This window comes from Periplaneta americana, chromosome 16, assembly GCF_040183065.1.
Source record: "Periplaneta americana isolate PAMFEO1 chromosome 16, P.americana_PAMFEO1_priV1, whole genome shotgun sequence".
NCBI classification, from domain to species: domain Eukaryota; kingdom Metazoa; phylum Arthropoda; class Insecta; order Blattodea; family Blattidae; genus Periplaneta; species Periplaneta americana.
In genome coordinates this window covers 186,375,926-186,399,007 of record NC_091132.1, presented here as the reverse complement: position 1 = coordinate 186,399,007, position 23,082 = coordinate 186,375,926, and the positions used below count along the sequence as shown (strand labels likewise).

Genomic DNA, 23,082 nt, shown 5'->3' with positions numbered 1-23,082 from the left:
GTATGTACCGAAATCTACTGCAGCTCTCCCAGTCCACAAGTTCACGAGCCGCCTCTGCCAAATGCTCTACCAGTGACATATTCGATTCTAGCCCTCAGCTATCTCAAAAGCCGCCATTTTGGATGAAAATTTGAAATTTAAAATGGAAAAGGGGTCATGTAGGTACTCAAAATCATGTGAAATTTTAATAAAGGACCCCAGAGTCTGGCATAGTGAACATTCATTGGAGAGATAGATGTTCATTCTATGGAGCCGCTAAGCAGTTATGACTAGTATTCATCTTGAATCTTGCTTAATGCTTCCTTTCGATGCTTCCTCTTGTTCTCATCCACATTTTTCCAATGTCATACTACTTTTATTTTCAGCCTGGTTTCTTTTATTATTTTTTTTGTATATCTTTCTATTGCTCTCCGAACTATCCATTTTCTCATTTCACTCATCGCAATTGATCATCATTTGTGTGTACTGTGATACAGGATGACCATATTTCTGAAGTATATATTATTATTTTAATGTACCGAAGTACATATGATATTTCCATGCAGATATTCTGCGTCATCATACGATGAAAGAGTAATGAAACAGAGAAAAATTCTCTCCGGCGCCAGGATTTGAACCCTGGTTTTCAGCTCTATGTGCTGATGCTTTATCCACTCTTTCATTGTATGATGACGCAGAATATCTGCATGGAAATATCATATGTACTTCGGTACATTAAAATAATAATATATATGATATGCGTAAATCACTAAGTGATTCAAGACGGCGCTTATTCCGTCGGATCCCGACCAACTAGTCACTCATAACGAGTGCACCTCAGCACATGTGTGGACTTCAGTCCTACATTCATAGACATCTATGACGTAGTGCAGAGGGTGGCCACTAGATGGAACCCAAGAGTTGGAACTTAAATTGAGACGATTCTGTCCAACGCCGGGATGGGTATCCGGTGTGGCTTAGTGGATAAAGCATCAGCACATAGAGCTGAAAACCCGGGTTCAAATCCTGGTGCCGGAGAGAATTTTTATCCATTCCATTACTCTTTCATCGTATGATGACGCAGAATATCTGCATGGAAATATCATATGTACTTCGGTACATTAAAATAATATATATATGATATGCGTAAATCACTTCGTGATTTAAGACGGCGCTTATTCCGTCGGATCCCGACCAACTAGTCACTCATAACGAGTGCACCTCAGCACATGTGTGGACTTCAGTCCTACATTCATAGACATCTATGATGTAGTGCAGAGGGTGGCCACTAGATGGAACCCAAGAGTTGGAACTTAAATTGAGACGATTCTGTCCGATGCCGGGATGGGTATCCGGTGTGGCTTAGTGGATAAAGCATCAGCACGTAGAGCTGAAAACCCGGGTTCAAATCCCGGCGCCGGAGAGAATTTTTCTCCGTTCCATTACTCTTTCATCATATTTCTGAAGGTTGGAAAAACAGGACACCTGTTCTCAAACATTCATTTATTGATGTGATGCAACAAAAATAGCTTAACACATTGATTTTGATTTTTTAATATTGAAATCACAAATACAAACTACTGAAAATTAAAAGTTAGTTATGAATTACGACATATTTCATTATTTAAGTCACTTTTTCTGTCGTCTTCATTTATATTATTGTTATTTATTTTACTCAACAAAAGGAATGAGCCTAGATGAATTTTTCTCTACTAAAGTTTTATAAAACTATTTTTTAATCCAATGCCACCAGGTTGTCTTTTCGACATTTATGGTATTCTCTCCTGGCCGTGGCTTAGTTGTAACTCACTTCTGAGGTTGGGGCGCCTGGAAGGCGGAGTTACATAACCCCGATGATGTGATAGGATGATTATGATAATGTGGTGCCAGGAGAGGTCTTAAATCTAAACTTAACCTAAATTCCAGACCATGGACGAACACAGGAATAATCCCCTTTATAGAAAAATTCCTGTGCTCTAACCGGGAATCGAACCTGGGACCTCATTATACAGACAAGTCTGTACTCATTATTAGTTCTGCTCCAGAAGTACTTCTCAAAACTGCCAATCTTTTAATGCATGTTTGTTTTTTGTAAGAACTCGTACAATTAATGACATTTGCGATTAAATTTTGTTCCAATTATCAACATGGATTGAGAGTATAAACAATTAACTAAGACTTTTCAGAGATCCAGACATTGTCTATCATGGAAAATAGTTGTTTAATAGCTACTGATGTGTCCAGCAAACACAAAACAACTTGTACAACTTTTGATAGTAGATAAAAAGGAATATTTTTATTGTTCATTTTTTTTAAGGTAGTAACCCAACATTCAGAAGTGGGGACAATGTTTTGAAAACATTTTAAAATAACTGATTAACATTAACAATTACTAGATCGCTTGCAAACGTGGTATCCTTGCAACATTATCATGCTGACCAACACAGAATCCGAGAATGGCACAGCTATTGGAAGACAGTGCTGGATTTAGGCCTAGACAACTTAGGCAGTTGTCTAGGGTGGCAATTTTCAGAGGGGCGGCATTTTCTCTCTCTCTTTTTTTTTTTCTTCTTTCCTTTTCTTTTCTTTACAGTGAAATTTGTTTTTAAAACACTTATTAGTGAATCTTTTCTGAAGTTTGTTCTTGAACACCTTGTGGAAGTCGAATATTGTTTTGTTACCACATTGTCGCGATAGTGGCGAGAGTAAAAGGAAAGTGTGCAGCTGCATAATTACCGTATATTGTAATGCCGGTATGGTATCACGTTATTATACTATGAAACAGCTTGTATAAACAAGAATACATCGTTGAAAATCAAATTGGATGTGTGTTTATTTATTGCTATGAATAGTAATCACAACTATCAGTTACATTTCCAATATATCTCAAACAGCAGAAATAACTAAAATGCTGTCTCAATTAATATCACTCAATAAAAGAATTGTATTCCATTGGATACCATCCCATTGTGGAATCCTGGGAAATGAGAATGTGGATGCTTTAGCAAAGAAGGGCAGCACTGCTACTTACAGACCTGTTACTAAATCTACGTAATACTCTGTGAAAAGATTTATTAAATCTACATACTTAGACTTCAACAAACAAAATTTGATAACACAATCTCAAGGGAAAAAATGGAACTCTCTGCATCAAAATCCACAGTTAATTCCCGATTTACCACGCAAATCGTCTGTAGCTGGATTTAGATTGGCAACAGGCCACGACTGTTTGGCCAAGCATCTGCATAGAATTGAAATATATCAGTCCCCTAACTGCCCATTGTGCAACTCAAACCAAGAAATGGATTCGGAACACCTCAAAATCTGTGCTTTAGTGGCTGACCATGACAATATCTTTGAAAAATATTGGAGTGCAAGAGGTCAAATGACTTTATTGTCAAATGCCTGGCATTAGAAAACAATAACAACAATTTCCAATATAATTATATCATCCACAATACTATTTAATCACTTTCCAGCATGTGCACTATATAATTCGATATAAAAGGTTTATTCTGCAAAGAGTTGGAGTTTATTTTTCAATTTATTTTATGTTGAAGCACAGATTTTGAGGTTAAATGGCAAGTTGTAGCCGATTTAAGTGAACACCATATTTTAATGTTTTGGTGGCTACTTCATTCACACACAACCCCCAGAATGTCTGGAGGACCACACCTGCTGTTGGTCGACGGGTCCATTGGATCTAGCTGGGAGATCTTGTTGATCACCAGCTTTCCCTCCTTAAGCCACTGGAGGACGATTTTAATGCCATAGCAGGTCAGCACTAGGAACAGAAAAGTAGAAAGAGGAGGAAGGAAAGGGAAATGAACCCCTAGGCCTCGAATGCTCTAATGCCGTCGGGGTCGAAGAAAGTAAGATTTCAGTCAGAGGACTGGATAGGAAAGGGTAAAGAGGGAATTAGGTATTGGATAGAGAAAAATTATACCAAATTCAGTCATTAACTCATCAAGCTGACCAGTGCTAATTGATGAGTAGCCCCTCCCTTTAGTTCAGCCTGTAAAATTATGCTTACTAACAGCTGCACCACGGGAAGGTAGGGATGGGACATTGGGTATTTGTCCAGGTTGGTTCCTTAAAGCCTTCAATGGAAGGATTAATGGCTCTCCCCCCTGTATCCGACAGATACCCTTTTGCAGCCAATTTATTTTATACTTCCTAAGAAATACTCGTAATAATTACACAACCAACAAAACCAATGGTTAAAGTAAACCACAGCCTGCCTTTCACAAATCAGTTTTGTTTCAACCATGAATAATACCTATGTTTCTTTGTGCCGAGTCTGACGTGCTTCGTCAGATCGACTTGATGACATCATCATTGCTTCCTCTGTGAAGAAAGTGTGAAGGAGATCTTTATAATTCACAAGTGAGAAGCATGTATTTTGGTTCAAATTTTAGCACTGCCTAGGGGTGGCACTATACCTAAATCCAGCCCTGCCGGAAGAGATAGCAAAGTACCGATATTTTACAGATTGCGCGTGCTTGGAGGGGATTGGGACGTGACAAGTGGGACCAAGAAGAGTAGGATTAGAATGGATGGAGCTTAGAAGTTCTTTGGTCTTCCAATTGAGTGTACATACATACAAGATCATTCAACTTTACATTGTCATATGCCATCAGAATGTTGTAAATGGTCCACACATGTGGAGTAACAGCTAGTGCGTCTGGCCGCGAAACCAGGTGGCCCGGGTTCGATTCCCGGTTGGGGCAAGTTACCTGGTTGAGGTTTTTTCCGGAGTTTTTCCTCAACCCAATATGGGGAAATGCTTGGTAACTTTCGGTGCTCGACCCCGGACTCATTTCACCGGCATTATCACCTTCATCTCATTCAGACGCTAAATAACCAGAGATGTTGATAAAGCATCGTAAAATAACCTACTACTACACATTTTGTAAATGTTTAATTCTTCAACTTGCAAAAGTGTTTGGAAAACGAGACAAAATGAGAAAATTAGTGGGACAGGCAGGACAATGTAAAAGAATGGGACTGTCCTGGTGAAAATTGGATGTATGGTCACCCATTGTGGTGGTACCCCTTTTTTTGCTAATGTGTCTGCAGTCTTTTTTCTTCTAACTTGACATGAGAAGGAACCCACTGGAAGACACGATTTTCTTGAAAGCGCTGAGATTTTTAGTCACTTGTCTGATGTTAATTGTCGTCGTTAGTGATGATACTGCTTGTGAGTCCACCGAAATTACAACTTTTTTAAAGGCATTGTATCTGTATGTAAACTGCTGTTATAGCTTGTTTTTCTTAACTACATATTATGAGAAATCCATTTCTAAGCTTTGTCCCATATTTTTTTTCCACTGTGTATATTTTAATTAAAACTCAGATTGAAATGGAAACTTTATTGTATTTTAAATTTGTAACAGGAATGATTTACAGTTTGGCAGTTTATCATTGAGATCAAACATTTTTAAAAATAAACAACAGACAAGAATGACAATTGATTTAGAAAATAAACATTCCTAGAAATGTAAAACTTAAGATTATATGTGTTGGTAGTGTAGTTTACTTAATCATAGACATGTGTTAGAGATTACAATTTTCTACCAACATTATGTCGTCTTTATATTGTCAATTATTATATTGAGCACATATATTCATTAGGAAGTAAAATTTTGTCATGCCATTGTCTACAAGTATGTCACTTGTCTAAAATAAATTTGTATAGCTCTCTCCTCCCTTCTAAAAGAGTTGGCAACTATGTCCACGTATTTTCTAAGGATATATTTAATCACTCAGTCCTACTAAATACCTGATTGGCTTTAGAAACTTACTCATAGTCTCTGTAGATATTTATTTTTCTGCCTCATACATACAGTATGATACCAAATACAGCAGAATTCATCATACCCGGCAACTGCGGGACAAAGCCAGTGCTGGATAACTGATTTTATGATACAATTTTAGGTTATGTAAAGACATACTCTACTGTAGCCACTGGCATAGCTCTGTTGGCTAAGGCGCTTGCCTACCGATCTGGAGTTGCGTTGGGCACAGGTTCGACTCCCGTTTGGGCTGATTACCTGGTTGGGTTTTTTCCGAGGTTTTCCCCAACCGTAAGGAAAATGTCAGATAATCTATGGCGAATCCTCGGCCTCATCTCGCCAAATATCATCTCATTATCACCAATCTCATCGATGCTAAATGACCTCGTAGTTGATACAGCGTCGTTAAATAACCAAGTAAAAAAAATACTCTACTGTACAAACATTTTTTTCCATATTGAAATTTAGTAATTTTCATATAGATATTTAAAAATAAAGTTTTGAAATACATGCAATGTTTATTTTTAGTACCGAATACAGTAATGTACATTCATCAGTTCATAATTATTTTAATACAGTAATACATAATAGCATAAAAAATACTAGACCTAAAAGTTTTCGTAATCTTATGATAATTTTAAATGGCGGCCATGTCACGTGAAGAGCAGTGTAGCCAACTATGAAGACGAAGTATCACTTGATGATGTGAGCATAAGAACATTGTGCAACAGCAGAGCTTAGCAGTAATAGCCATGATACTATTTGCCACTTGAATGAAACTTTTAAGCACTGTAGGAACAGAAAATTTCACACTTTCTTATTTAGACTCATCCAACACCCCTTCCAAATGGGCGAGTTCAAGTGATAAATTTAAAGATATCATCTCTGCACATTGTTTGCAAGGTCCAAGTGACAGCTTACCGATGCTACCCAATCTACTCCAGGGACATAATGGGGTTTTCTGTCTATGTTTTCATGCGTGAACAAAAGTAAAGAGTAAACATGATATGCAGCATGTGTGATCCATGAAAATCACTCACATCTTCGTCCGACTCTTCCCTTTTGCATGAATGACTATTTTTTTTGGCCTAGCCAAAAGTGCTGTTGTTTTGGTATTGCCGGTTATTTGGGTGCCAGATACGAGGGATTTTACTGTATTTGATATCTGTAAAGCTTTATGTATTCATAGACCCTTGAAATGAGAGTTTGGATTTAAATTGTGGGTTTTGGTGTATTTTGATTTTTTGTTCTTTCCAGTCTCCAAAAATTATAGTTTGCATTAGTGGTACACACTTTTCATTTTCGTAACTAGAAGGATTCTTTGATTCATTATACTACCAGAACTTCAATTCTTTTTCTTATGGTTTAATGATTATTGTACGATTTTCAAAAAAGAAATTAATGCACAAGACTGTGTCATTTATGAAACTAAAGTAAATTACGTAACTTATATTTTCTACACAGTCTTAAAAATTCTGGCACACTTCATATTACACACTGGATTTTTTGCATCATCACCCATTGTGGATGTTGTATGGTCCGCCATTTTGTTTTGTACAAGTAACAACCTCTCTTCAATGCTGTATACAGCAGCCCTGAGTTCGTGTTCTGGAATATCTGCCGCAGTGTGTGCGATGGAGTCCTTTATTTATTTATTTTATTGGGTTATATTACGACGCTGTATCAACATCTAGGTTATTTAGCGTCTGAATGAAATGAAGGTGATAATGCCGGTGAAATGAGTCCGGGGTCCAGCACCGAAAGTTACCCAGCATTTGCTCGTATTGGGTTGAGGGAAAACCCCGGAAAAAACCTCAACCAGGTTACTTGCCCCGACCGAGATTCGAACCCGGGCCACCTGGTTTCGCGGTCAGACTATGGAGTCCTTCAACTCATCCATTGCATAGGTTTGCTGAAGAACGTTCTTTCCTTCAGATAGCCCACAACTAATAATCTGCTGGCTTAATATCTGGCGATCTTGCAGGCCAAGTTACAGGAAAGTGCCTGCTGCTAACACGACCACCAGAACAATCGAAACCAGAATGTCTAATATTGTGTAGAAGATAAGAAGAATTAATGTTACCTCTTACTTTTGAAAAACCCTATAAATAAAAGCAATACAGTAGAATTCCTCATATCCGGCAATGTGGGGGCAAAACTAGTGCCGGATAACTGATTTTGCCGGATAATTGGAAATAACGTTTATAGGTTATGTAAAGACATACTGTACTGCACAAACTTTTTTTCCATGTTGAAATTTAAATTTTCATATAGATATTTAAAAGTAAAGTTTTGAAATATGTACAATATTTATATTTAGTACTGAATACGGTAATGTACTTCAGTTCATAATTATTGTAATACATAATAACGTAAGATTTTCGTAACCTTATGACAATTTTAAATGGTGGCCATGTGACATGAAGAGCAGTGTAGTCAATGTCGCAACTATGAAAATGAAGTAGCGCTCGATGATTTGAACCTCTTTAACATACCTCTAACGTCTTCTTGTTTATATATATATCTATCACTCAAATGGAACTTTTACACGCTGTAGGAACAGAGAATTTCACTCTTTCCTATTTAGACTCATCCAACACCCCTTCGAAACGGGCGAGTTCAAGTAGTAAATTTAAAGATATCATCTCTGCACATTGTTTGCAAGGCCCGAGTGACAGCTTACAGATGCTACCTGATCTACTCCAGCAACATAACGGGGTTTTCTCTCTATGTTTTCACGCGTGAACAATGTAAAGAGTAAACAATATGCGGTATGTGCTATCCACGAGAACCACTCACATCTTCATCTGACTCTTCCCTTTCGCATGAATGACTTTTTTTGGCCTAACCAAAAGTGCCATTGTTTTGATATTGTCAGGTATTTGGGTGCCGGATATGAGAGATTTCACTGTACTTTGTTCAATTTTCTGCACTGATATAGATTAATTTACTTCTGAAATTATAAAATATCCGTTACAAAACTTTTTTGGCATTCCAAACATTCCCCACATATTTAAGATCATCTTGAAGTATAGAAAACAAACTTACAGGTTTTTTTTATAGAGTATTACATTTTTTATTAATTATTTTTTGGTGGCCTCTCCCATTTATGTTAGTCTGAGTTTTTCACATAGAATTCTAAGTATTAAGTTACACATGGCTAGGTAAATTAAAAAAAAAAAATGTAAAGTAGAAGTGAAACTCCTTAACTGTAAATATGTAATAATATTTGTAAATGTCTGTGCAATGAGAGACGTTTCTCTTCAGAATTTAAAAATGAAAACAATAATTGGTTTATGATAGCTAGAATAAGATATGAAAAAAAAAAAGCATACAAAACTAAATTGATCGTTTATAAATGGGTTTTTAAATATTTTTAATGAACACTTTTGCACTTTCATTTGATTTGATTGTTTATAAATTGTTTTTTGAATTTCTAATCAACACTTTTGCACTTTTATTTGATTTGATTGTCTATAAATTGTGTTTTAAATTTCTAATCAACATTTTTGCACTTTCATTTGATTTGATTGCTTATGAATTGTTTTTAAAATTTCTAATCAACACTTTTGCACTTTTCATTTGATTTGATTGTTTATAAGTTGTTTTAAAAATTTTTAATGAACACTTTGGCACTTTTATTTGATTTGATTGTTTATGAATTGTTCTTAAAATTTCTAATCAACACTTTTGCACTTTGATTGGATTGTTTATGAATTTTTTTCAAATTTCTATTCAACACTTTTGCACTTTTATTTGATTTGATTGTTTATAAATTGTTTTTTAAATTGCTAATCAACACTTTTGCACTTTTATTTGATTAGATTGTTTCTAAATTGTGTTTTAAATTTCTAATCAATATTTTTGCACTTTAATTTGATTTGATTGTTTATGAATTGTTTTTAAAATTTCTAATCAACACTTTTGCACTTTCATTTGATTTGATTTTTTATAAATTGTTTTTTGAATTTCTAATCAACACTTTTGCACTTTTATTTGATTTGATTGTGTATGAATTGTTTTTTAAATTGCTAATCAACACTTTTGCACTTTTATTTGATTTGATTGTTTATAAATTGTGTTTTAAATTTCTAATCAACATTTTTACACTTTCATTTGATTTGATTGCTTATGAATTGTTTTTAAAATTTCTAATCAACACTTTTGCACTTTTCATTTGATTTGATTGTTTATAAGTTGTTTTTTAAATTTTTAATGAACACTTTGGCACTTTTATTTGATTTGATTGTTTATGAATTGTTCTTAAAATTTCTAATCAACACTTTTGCACTTTGATTGGATTGTTTATGAATTTTTTTCAAATTTCTATTCAACACTTTTGCACTTTTATTTGATTTGATTGTTTATAAATTGTTTTTTAAATTGCTAATCGACACTTTTGCACTTTTATTTGATTAGATTGTTTCTAAATTGTGTTTAATTTTCTAATCAATATTTTTGCACTTTCATTTGATTTGATTGTTTATGAATTGTTTTAAAAATTTCTAATCAACACTTTTGCACTTTCATTTGATTTGATTGTTTTTAAAATTTTTAATGAACACTTTTGCACTTTTATGTGATTTGATTGTTTATGAATTTTTTTCAAATTTCTATTCAACACTTTTGCACTTTTATTTGATTAGATTGTTTATAAATTGCTTTTCAAATATTTAATGAACACTATTGTTTGATTTTAAATCTTTATATGGTGAACGACAATTTAATTCTAAATCACTGACACCATGGATCAGGCATTGCACTTGTTGATTGTTGGTGATGTAGGAACATTCACTAAATCGTTGAAAGTTTCTAACAACTACAGAAGAAAGGCTAGAAAATGTCTTTTTCCTTGCCCTGCATTCCGGTACTCGTTCCAATGCACTCTTTTTCGTTTTTGGCTAAATTTTCAGCAGTTACACACTTTCTTTCACACCATGTTCTTGTTTGTTCAGTCTCTGATTTCGTCATATTTTCTAACAAAAATATTCTTCGGAATATGTATGGTAAGACTTTCCTGTGTTAAATTTCAACGTACTCGTTTACATGTTTCGACCTATTTATGGGTCACCTTCAGAACTGGTCATTGTTGGTCTTGGCGCCACTTGTTCTGTTTCCTGTCAGGGCGTGTTCCTGTGGTATAGTGTAGAGTCAAAGAGTGTGTGTGTTTTGAAGTTGAGTTGTATGTTGAAAATTTAGTTGGGGTGTGTTTTTGGTGTCTGTATATTTCATATTGTTCTAATGTGTTTAGTTTCTGGCTTTTTGGTTGGATGTGCAGTATTTCCATGTCTGTGTTGATGTAGTAAAGTTAGTAAAGTTAGTCATTGTTTCAAATATTTAAATTTCATACACATTACATTACAGTTAATTAGAAAATTGCAAATAAACAAGAAATATTCTTTTACAATGACAAAAAAAAAAGGCATTTATTACTAAGAAAAACACCTTAAAAAAGCAAAATAGGCAAAATAAAAATTGGCCCTATCACTTTGATTTACTCCAAATCACATTTATAACTATGCAAATAATGATTTACTTCCACCCAGTAAAAAAGGCATTTTGTCAAACATCCGAGCTCAAGCTATAAGTGATTTGAGAGAGGAAACTGTTTTATCAACAGTAATCTCACTAGAGGTTTTGATTTATCTAGAGAAAATCAAAACTCGAGTGGGATTTAATTGACTATTACACGATTAGAAGAAAGTATATAAAGATTAGAAGTAACAGAGTACTCCAATACAATAAAATATTAATTTGCTTACGAAAATACAACTGTCTTCAAATGTATTATTGTACCATCTCAACATTACGCTGGATGGCAGTAGTGTGTTATGATTATGTTTTCTTGTTACCAGTTGTGCCAACTATGGAATCTTCAATGAACTCTGTGGACGGTTACTAGTCAAGAAGGCTTTGTTGATTCAGTTTCATTTTTATTAAAACATTTGCATTCCACTTCAATCATCCGGATCCCAGTAATCAACGTCACTTGACAGATGATTTTCAATAAATCTTAGTATTAAACAATCTCTGATACATGACTATCCATAATATAATATAGCAGAAGCTATAACAAACATAACCTAAATAATATAAACAAGTGTTAGAAAAGTTTTAATTAGGGATGATGAAATAAACAAGAAACGTTTTAATTAACAATGATGAAATAAAAAATAAACATGAATAATTTTAAAAGAAACAATTATTGAAAGTACAATTTTCAAATTTGAATGTTTTAGTGGTTGGTGGCTCAGTTGATGTTATGTTGGACATGTGCATAAAAGAAGTGAACTCGTTGATGTACATGGTGTATCCCTCAACTTATTCAGGATTTCCGAATGTTGCTCTTCATATATGACCAGTGATCTTTATTAATTCTTGTTCTTGAATGCCAATGCGAGTCATATTTGGAAGTGCTGTGCAACGACTGGAGTGGTTTGTAATTTTCTGTTTTTTTGACGTCCAGACCGTGCAGTTTGAAATGTTGGGATTCATGTAGTATATGATATCGCTTAATTTTCGTCAAGTTGCACAAACTATGACGTCACAATATGGCGGCATTGACGTCACAACATGGCCGACATAAACCAAAACAATAAATAAATAAAATTATCTAAAAGAATTTAAAAAACAAATTGACGATATCGCATTCTACAATATAACCCAACTGCTCTTATCCAAAATACGATATCACCAAAACAATTCACGATATCCCATACTGGAACAGAGCCCATCCGCTCTTATCCAAAATACGATATCAGCAAACCAATAAAACTATCTAAAAAAATTAAAAAAAAAAATTAACGATATCCCATTCTACAATATAAGTATAATCAAGTAAACCCGAAATGTTGGCAAACAAAGAAACAAATGCTAGGGTAGTGATAAAAATAAACAAATGCTAGGGACGCGATAAAATTGTGCGATAAGCAGTCATGATTGGTTGAAAGACTACGTTTCGTACCGTTTTATTGGTCAAAAGTAGTGTGACGTAGTAAAAGTGTAATAGTCATCATAACTTGGTGAATTGGAAGTCACTGTTCTAGAGTCTGTAGAGCCTACAAATGGAATTTTCGTCCTGTACATATGTTTTGTGAGAGTACAGTTCCCCATTGTCTGTCGTTTTGAGGCAGTTGCTGGAATCTTTGTTGCAGGTTGCTAGCGCACATTGAACAGTACAAAGGCACGTGGCTACAGCGCCACCTGCCTGCCGGCCTGCAGAGCTCGCTGCTGGTGCTCACCTCCGCACTGCATCGCTTCGTCCCTGATGAGTCGCAAGCATCATAGTGCCTCGCCAGCGTAGTGAACCAAGTGCCTTTATCTAGTGCTTGCTAGTGCTCAGTTAGGACAGGGGAGGAGGGTGCACTCCTAGGTAGAATATAAGTGAACACTACTACAAGTTTTTGGAAAAATATTTTTAAAACACTTTCACATAAGCTTGACAATACAGTTTAGCAGTGAACGCGTTGAGGTGGTTCTCACTTGGTGAGTTTGATTTTGGCTATGAAGCAGCACTCCAGTACGTCCGTCTGCTCATTCCACAGCCGCCATTTCACATCGTACGCCCTCTGCAACAGGACAGGCAACTGGATTACTGGTGATATTGTTGTGAGTGCGTGGGGTATGAGTTTAGAGCATCTTGTGTCTGTATGGCATGAAATGTTTCACCAATATCATAAGTAAAATCTTGAGTTAAAATTACAGCATTCAATTTATCACCCACTGATCTTCCATAAGTCACTTCCTTTTAGAATAACAAACATTTTTATAATAATAATAATTTATTTATTTAATCTGGCAGAGCTAAGGCCAGTAGGCCTTCTCTTCCGCCCAGCCAGACTCTAATTCTAATTGAATACAATTGCTTACACAGTTATTACATTAATATCTAGACCATACATGGGCACAATTTTCGGTTACGTGAGGCACTCGATTTGAAATAGTTTGTTTACTAGGATAGGAAACTGCAGAGTAGGATGGGAAATATAAACTGCTGTGACCTGCGTCACCTTATCGTAATTGTTAATGCGGTCAGTGGCGAATTATTAGGAAAGCGCTTGGTTAACGTGAGAGACTCAAAAACTTTTATTCAATTTGGCAAATTAATTCGGCAGCTTTAATCATAAATGTCTTTACTATTTCTCCATCATTGAATTGATTTAAATCACAGGCGAGAGATTGCGTAACTAGCCAATAATATTCCATCACGTTGTCTACGTTTATTTTCTTGAATATTCTGGTGTTTATCAAGATTACTTAATAGATTTGCATGTTCTCGACCTAAAATAATTTCAGAAAATCATATTTCGTTTTCTACGGACATTTAATATATATATATATATATTTTTTTATAAATTTCTTTTGAAAATAATACGTACAATCAACATTTAATGCTTCGAACCTTTTAATGCAGCGTGTTTAAGGTATAATGTCGTATTTAGTATACTATGCAAATGTTAAGATCATACATTTTCTTCGGAATAGTACGAAAAATAACATTTAATTTGTCTTACCTTCTAATTCAGCATGTTCTTTATGACATAAGGAGTAATGTCGTTGTATATTAAATTTATCAATGCCCAATAGGATTTTCGAGCATAACATACATCGTATGTTCTCCTCTTCTAAATAGCAAAAAACTCTTCCATTTCTCATGAAATAATCGTTTTCTAACACGTACACACTGCTTTGATAATGCCATTATGCCACCACTGATATTGCTTATGAAACTGATATAGAACTTGTCCACGCCTAGGAGCTCCTTGAGGGAGGGACGGGGACTGTGAAGGTGATGTCACTCAGAGTGATAAGCTCTGTGAAGGTCAGTGAGGCACTATTTCCCAAGTGAGGCATGATGCCCATCCATGATCTAGACCATAAAACAATATGAAAGTTAATAATGAAAGTTGGATAAGTAATGTTAGTGTGAGAATAATAAACATTGGTAAGAAATAGTTATAATAATAATGATAATAATAATAATAATAATAATAATGAAATAATTTAGATATTTATCTGTGACATATATAACCATTAAACATTGAGAAACCTGAAACAGCTATTATTGTTAACAAGAATTGTTAGAAAAATATTTCGTTAGTCTATTCTTAAATTGATTTGATGTCTGACAGTCCCTGACATTACTCGGTAGGAAATTCCAAAGCCGAGGAACAGCCACAGTGAAAGAAGATGAATATGAGGATGTTCGGTGGGAGGAAATGCATAATATTGAGGAGTGTTGTGATCGTGTGTCTAGGTTATGATGGGTGGATAAATTTTGAACACAAACCCGAGATAGACAGGAATGGTGAAATGTAATATGTGAAAGAGAAGGGAAAGACAGTGGATTTTCCTACGATCTTCTAGACGGAGCCAGGACAACATTTTGAGGGATGGTATTACGTGATCAGCCCGGCGAATATTGCAGATGAAACGGACGCACATATTATGAACACGTAGTCTCTGCGCCGAAGTAACGCTTAAGCAGAATATCACAGTAATCGAAGTGGAGCATCACGAGCGTTTGCACTAACATTTTTTTCAAGGAAAAGGGTAGAAAATTCTTCAATCGCCTAAACGAGTGGATTAATGAGATTACTTTTTTGCAGGTTTCTGCAACTTGAATGTTCCAATTTAAACTTTTATCCATATAAATACCTAGATTCTTTACTGATTCACTGAACGGAATTTTGGTGCCGTATATTTTAATCGGGGACAAATTTGGTAAGGTAATAGTGCTTAACAAACGTGAATGGCCCACAATGATTGACTGTGATTTTTCTGGATTTAGTTTAAGTCGGAATTTCCGTGTCTATGTCCAGATTGAGTCCAGATCGTCATTAATTTTAGTTATTGCATCATTTATTTCGTCGGTGTGGAATTTTATGTATATTTGAAGGTCGTCTGCATAGAGGGCTATTCAAAGAGAAGGAGCAGATTTCAAACATTTATTTCTTCCAAACTACAAAAGATAGAAACACAATTCCAACGTTCCTGGACAGAGAAAGATTCAATGTTGTATGCATTCAATATGAGCACCATGTGTTACACGACAGATATCAAAACAGTGGCTCATTTCTTGCCCCACACGAATCAGCTGGTCTCTAGTTATCGAATTCACAGTTTCAACAATTCGATGTCGCAGACTTTCAAGAGTGTCAGGTATAGGGAGGATAAAAACACGGACTTTTACGTAACCCCACAGATAAAAATCACAAGGAGTGAGGTCTGGAGACCTGGGAGGCCCACCGGCGATGAAGTTGATCTTCTCCTCCTCTTCTTCCAATCCAACGTCCTGGAATGGTGTCATTCAAGTAACGTCGGACGTGGTTAGAGAAATGAGGCGGAGCACCATCTTCCGTGAAGATGAAGTCATTATTAAACTGACGGCGGAAAGCACGTTGAACTTCGATAATGGACTCTAGTTTTGCTAAGTGCAGCACACAAAATGCTTTTTCCTGTTATGTCGCCATTTTACTACAGACAATCAACAGCACCAATGCGGCCATGATTGGAACTTCTACCCGGACTGTTCAAAATTTAAACTTTCGTCTGTCCAGAACATTGGAATTGTGTTTCTATCTTTTGTAGTTTGGAAGAAATAAATATTTGAAATCTGCTTCTTCTTTTTGAATAGCCCTGTATTTTGTGCAAGGGGCAGGCTAATAGGCAAACAGCTGGAGATCCCATTTTTCATACTGGAGATCCCAAGTTCAAATCATAGCGAGCCCAAATGGAATTATATATGACAACCAACTTCTGATTGGCACAATATGAAGAAAATTTTGCCAAAATATGAAATAAATATTCAGCGATAAAAATATCTTCGTTCCTAAACCGTTTGGAGCATGTTTACATCATTATTTACAAAATGAGCCTTTAAAGATTAACGGTCTTAGGATCAATTTCACCAACATGTTACTAATCCACAAAAAATTAATTGAAATTTAACTTAAATACGGAAGTTAAATCATATTTAATTCGTTTGCATTTCACCAAACTAATACACATTGAAAATAAAGTCAATTTAATTCCCAATTAAGTCATCACAGCCTTTGGAATCATAGTAAAATTGTAAATTCGAAGGCCATGTGCCTTGTTAATGTAAGCAGTGACCTATATAGTGTTATATTAGGACAATAAAATGACGTCACATACAGAGATAACCTCAAAACATATTAAAATAATCGAAAACAAGAAAGAAGGATGGGCAGAATTTAGAAGAAGAGACGAAAGATTGGAAATAAGTAGAAATAGATTTCAATGCAAAGAAAACCTCATCCCAATATCTTCAGCAATATTCAAGACAAAATGCGATAGAAGGAAATATCATGCAATAAGCAAAATGGAAAAAAACTTCATGGATTTGCGCTATTCCAGTTCCTTCAAATGTAATATTAGGCCTACATGATAAATTTGTTATTAATATTACTTTAGTTGCCGTATTTTAGCCAACCGAAGATTGATTCAACGTTTGTTCAATAAATGTATCATTTAAATAATATTATGAAGTAGGTATTTAACTATCAATTGAAAATTCTAAATCACCTTCTGTACTATTCAAAATATACAATGTTTATGTTTTGCTTAGTCTAAACCGCATTTGCAAATCTTTTTCGCCCGTTGTATTAAAATAATCTTCACTTGTCTTGGTAAGAAATCATCATTTTCAAATATCACGTCCATCATTCATTTCGCCATGATGAGAATTATTGTCGTTCATGCAGGATTAATTATTTAAATGGCCAAATATTGACCAATTAATATAAATTTAGTTTAATGAGAGCTTAAAGACCAATTTGTGTTGGTGAAATGCAGTGTCTCTTTAAGTGTTAATTAAAAAGATTTTTTAAGTGATAAAGTTAAATATGTTTGGTGAAATCGGTCCTTACTAATAAAAACTCTTATATATACTTAATGGTCTTATACTTACATAATGAATAGTTCATGTATAGGTCGTGTGTAAATTCCTTAATAATAATCACTACATTCAAATCAACTTTACAGAGAGTTATACCTGAAAGCTTGATTTGCATAATACACGTCACTGTTTGTTAACAGAAAACCACAATTTAAGTCACACAGAGTTAGTGTGCACTCAATGTTGGTTGCTTGACGGTTGTCAGCCCACTTTGAGGTCTGTGGATATAGAGGGAAAAATTGGATCGATGTCTGGTAGAGTTCCCGTGTAGCTCAGTTAGGAGAGCGTTGGTACATTTAACCAAAGGTTCCGGATTCGATGCCCGGCCCCGGAACAATTTTTCCCTCGAAATTATTCAAATCAACTTTACAGTGTGCACCTGAAAGCTTGATTTGCAATCACTACATACGTCGTGTACAGTATAACAGTACAACTGTTACATAGTTATGTCATAGTTTCGTCATTACTTCATTACGAAAGATAATACAATAACTGAGTTCTGTATTGCATGCGATAGTGTGTGCTAGTGTGCCGAGCTAAGTATCGATAGTACAACTGAACCTGGTCGATTACCACACTATATTTTGGTCAAGAGTACAGCTACAGCAATATTATTTTAATTATTCTGTACTGTTTGGTTTGTTCTTCTGTGGTTACTAGGCAACCATCATCATAAAATGACAGTCGATATGAACAGCTGTTAAAGGGGCGACCATTTTTTTCTCTATATGCAATGCTTAAACAAGGGGTTACGGGAAAATACTACTGCAAAGCAATTCTCATGTATAGTTACAGACTGTTTATACATCCATCGCTTATGCATGGTTTATTAGTAACATTTTCTGTCTCAACTCGGCATAAGTCTGGTATAAAAACTATACACTGTTTATTAGTAAGACCGTAAAAGTTTTCTCTCTATTTAATATGTTTACTTACTTACAAATGACTTTCAAGGAAGCCAGAGGTTCATTGCCGCCCTCACATAAGCCCGCCATCGGTCCCTATCCTGAGCAAGATTAATCCAGTCCCTACCATCATATCCCACCTCCCTCAAATCCATTTTAATATTGTCCTCCCATCTATGTCTCGGTCTTCCCAAAGGTCTTTTCCCCTCAGGTCTTACAACTAACACTCTATATGCATTTCTGGATTCACCCATGTGCTACATGCCCTACCCATCTCAAATATCTGAATTTAATGTTCCTAATTATGTCAGGTGAAAAATGCAATGCGTGCAGTTCTGTGTTGTGTAACTTTCTCCATTCTCCTGTAACTTCATCCCTCTTAGCCCCAAATATTTCCCTAAGCAATTTATTCTCGAACACCCTTAACCTCTGTTCCTCTCTCAAAGTGAGAGTCGAAGTTTCACAACCATACTGTTTTATAAATTCTGACTTTCAGATGTTTTGATAACAGACTGGATGACAAAAGCTTCTCAACCGAATAATAGCAGGCATTTCCCATATATATTCTGCGTTTAATTTTCTCCCGAGTATCATTTATATTTGTTACTGTTGCTCCAAGATATTTGAATTTTTCCACCTATTTGAAAGATAAATCTCCAATTTTTATAGTTCCATTTCGTACAATATTCTGGTCACGAGACATAATCATATACTTAGTCTTTTCGGGATTTACTTCCAACCCTATCGCTTTATTTGCTTCAACTAGAATTTCCGCATTTTCCCTAATCGTTTGTGGATTTTCCCCTAAGATATTCACATCATCCACATAGACAAGAAGCTGATGTAACCCATTCAACTCCAAACCCTGTCTATTATCCTGAACTTTCCTAATGGCATATTCTAGAGCGAAGTTAAAAAGTAAAGGTGATAGTGCATCTCCCTGCTTTAGCCCGCAGTGAATTGGAAAAGCATCAGATAGAAACTGGCCTATACGAACTCTGCTGTACGTTTCACTAAGACACATTTTAATTAATCGAACTAGTTTCATGGGAATACCAAATTCAATAAGAATATTATATAAAACTTCTCTCTTAACCGAGTCATACGCCTTTTTGAAATCTATGAATAACTGATGTACTGTATCCTTATACTCCCATTTTTTCTCCAATATCTGTCGAATACAAAAAATCTGATCAATAGTTGATCTATTACGCCTAAAACCACACTGATGATCTCCAATAATTTCATCTACATATGGAGTTAATCTTCTCAAAAGAATATTGGACAAAATTTTGTACGACGTCAACAAAAGTGATATTCCTCGAAAGTTACTACAGTTAGTCTTGCCCCCTTCTTAAAAATAGGTACGATTATGGACTCGTTCCATTGTATTTCCTCCCGAGTATCATTTATATTTGTTACTGTTGCTCCAAGATATTTGAATTTTTCCACCTTTTCGAATGATAAATTTCCAGTTTTTATATTTCCATTTCGTACAATATTCTGGTCACGAGACATAATCATATACTTTGTCTTTTCGGGATTTACTTCCAAACCTATCTCTTTACTTGCTTCAATTAAGATTCCCGTGTTTTCCCTAATAGTTTATGAATTTTCTCCTAACATATTCACGTCATAACATTTACTAACTATTCTTAAAAAGAACAGATTGTAAATAAGCAGCTATTAAAAAAATAGAATCCACACCTGAACTTTCTGATAATTCCTCAATCTTTTCTTTGCAGCATCCAACATGATGCCTCTGAAGGTGGTTTTCGTATGTATTCAGATATTGTTTCATGCTCCATTCGCTGCGGTACTTACAACAGGAAACTTCTTTGAGATGCTGAGCTGGTAATCGTAGGTTTGGCGGGTGCCGGCAGCGAGCGGGCAGGTCGTGAAGTTGCAGGCGTTGGTGTCCATGCCCACGAAGGGCAGGTCGCCCACTTGGTTGGTCCAGAAGGCCCGTCCTGTGGGCGCATCTACAGCCACCGTGGGCGTGAAGTCGAACTGGATGGAGGCAGAGCGCCCACGCTTGATCTTGCATGGCTTGTTCTCGGCAGCCTCTGCACACGGGGAGATCCGCACCTCGTGGACTGTGCAGTTGGGCGCTGGCGGTGTGCTGTCCTCACCTGGAAGCCACAGAATTTGTAGCTAAGTTCATGTTTTAATATCCATAGATCTTTGCTTATTGTTGTCAGTTGGTTTCTACATAAAACTGAAGGGTGCTACGAGCGTGCTAAACTATCCCCGGCTATCGACTGATTCATTCATTCATTCATTCATTTATTTTATTCCATAGATCTTACATGAGCAATGAAGCTTTAAGATGTGGAACAAGTCAACATTTTACAATATTACAATTACAATTTTTACAAATTTTTATAGTTTTACAATTTAGTAATTTTCTACAATTTCTACAATTTTGTGCATTTTTTTTTTTTTTTTTTTTTTTTTTTTTTTTTTTTTTTTTTTTTTGGCGAGATGTAGTGAGATGAGATGAGGTCCGAGGATTCGCCAAAATATTACCCGGCATTTGCCTTTTGGTGGGGGAAACCTCGGAAAAACCCAACCAGGTAATCAAATCAAAGGGGGGTAATCAAATCAAAGGGGTTGATGCCAAGGACTCGCCATAGACTCGCCATAGACCATCCGGCTTCAGTCCCACGGCTGGGGAAAACCTCGGAAGAAACCAAAGACCAAAGGGGGATCCCACCCAAGCCCGAACGCAGCTCCGGATCAGCAGCCCAGCGAGTCTGCCGACTGAGCTACATCGATGGCTCTGCTAAAAGTATACAATACATAGCCAATCAGATTAGTAAATTTACAAATGCAAACGATCATTCATAAGTTGAGCTATATGTATAATACAAAACAAGTTAATTAAATTTAAGCCATAAACAATTCAACCAGTTGTGATATACAGAAATTGATAATACATATCATGCAAACTACTTCAAATTAGAAACACAAACAATTTATCAGTAGAGCTATATAGATTACTATTCAATTTAAAGCATATACAATTCATCAGCCAAAACTATACAAATATATACAATACAAAGTAGCATACTTTCATTAAACTATACAAATTTGTGCAATTAATATCAAGTAGATTAATTCAATTTACAATCATAAACAATTCATCAGTTGAACTATACATATTACCATTCAATTTACAGTAGGTCTATATACAATTCATCAGCCAAACTATACAAACATATACAATCAAATTAGTTCAATTTACAAATTTATTTTCGTTAAGCTATACAATTCATATGAAGTAGATTAATTCAATTTATAAGCTTAAACAATTCATCAGTTGACCTATACAGTATACTATTCAATTTACAGTACATACAATTCATCAGTTATGCTAAACAAAAAAATACATTACATAGTAAACAGCATTCATATCATATCATATCGCTAATACTGGTTTATGACTCAAAATCTGTGCTTCAGTGGCTGGCCATGATAATATCTTTGAAAAATATTGGAGTGCAAGAGGTCAAATGACTTTATTGTCAAACGCCTGGCATTAGAAAACAACAACAACAACACTGGCTTATGAATACGAAAAACGTTAGTTCGCTGATCATCCACCAGAAGCTCGCGCTAAGAATGTCTATGAATATGGCCCAAAATGATTACTAAGAAGCGGATTCCTATGTAATTAAATATTATTTTTGCGTGTGATAAAACAGGTGAGCCTGCCTGGAGAGAAATAAAAAATAGGTTGCAGCCGCCAAATTACTCTTCAAGGAACGACCACTCATATAAATTGAGGGAAAGAAGGCAGAGGACGGACGCTGGAAAGTTTTCTTTTCTCAATCGTACTATCAGGGACTGGAATGCTTTACCTGCAGACTTACTAAAGGCTTTACCAACAACCAAAAATGTATTTAATAATAGGCTTAAGGACCTTACTAATAGACGGTAATTATGCACAGTATTTAAAGGGTGTAAATGATATGTTGTTATTGAAGTGTTGTATCAGTGAAGAATTATGTTGTGTCAGTGAAGTGTGCTGTGTAAGTGAAACGTGTTCCTGTCAGTGAAGCTTTATAGTTTATAGTGGCAGTGCAAAGTATTTGAACAGTGAAATGTTTTTGAAGTGTTAGTGAAATCAGGATAGAATCAGTGAAATGTGTCGTAGTTACATTGCAGTGAGTGAGTTGACAGCGAAATGAGTGTAATTTGAAAGGTACTTGTACAGATATGAACATATCATACTCGTGGGTTTTAGTTCGATCTTAGTTTTAAGATACAAATTAGATTTATTTCAAATGTTATTTTAAGTGATCGTTTCATTTAATTTAGTATATTCCCTGTTGTTGTTGTTGTTGTTATTATTATTATTATTATTATTATTAGTGTTAATTATTAGTATTATTAATTGTATTTTTAATTAATAAGTTTATTATTGTCATTATTGAGTGTAATTAGTTACCACTGCCACCGGGTATATACCCACTGCAGT

At 35.3% G+C, this 23,082-nt stretch overlaps 2 protein-coding genes across 5 annotated transcripts in view; one reads left to right on the top strand and one right to left on the bottom strand.

The window, feature by feature from the left end:
• Positions 1 to 13,475, top strand: part of LOC138692241 (uncharacterized) — a 69,244-nt gene extending 55,769 nt beyond the window's left edge. For all 4 annotated transcript variants that reach the window (XM_069815375.1, XM_069815374.1, XM_069815376.1 and 1 more), the window contains one exon: positions 12,929 to 13,475. In XM_069815375.1, the coding sequence (XP_069671476.1) occupies positions 12,929 to 13,061 (133 nt within the window). In that variant the 3' untranslated portion in view covers positions 13,062 to 13,475. The remainder of the gene's footprint in view (positions 1 to 12,928) is intronic.
• The window catches only part of LOC138692242 (MD-2-related lipid-recognition protein-like), a 113,514-nt gene continuing 103,606 nt past the window's right edge, over positions 13,175 to 23,082 (bottom strand). Inside the window, exons 2-3 of the mRNA XM_069815378.1 lie at positions 20,424 to 20,731; positions 13,175 to 13,342 (exon numbers count right to left, since the gene is read on the bottom strand). Of these exons, the coding sequence (XP_069671479.1) occupies positions 13,253 to 13,342; positions 20,424 to 20,731 (398 nt within the window). The 3' untranslated portion in view covers positions 13,175 to 13,252. The remainder of the gene's footprint in view (positions 13,343 to 20,423; positions 20,732 to 23,082) is intronic.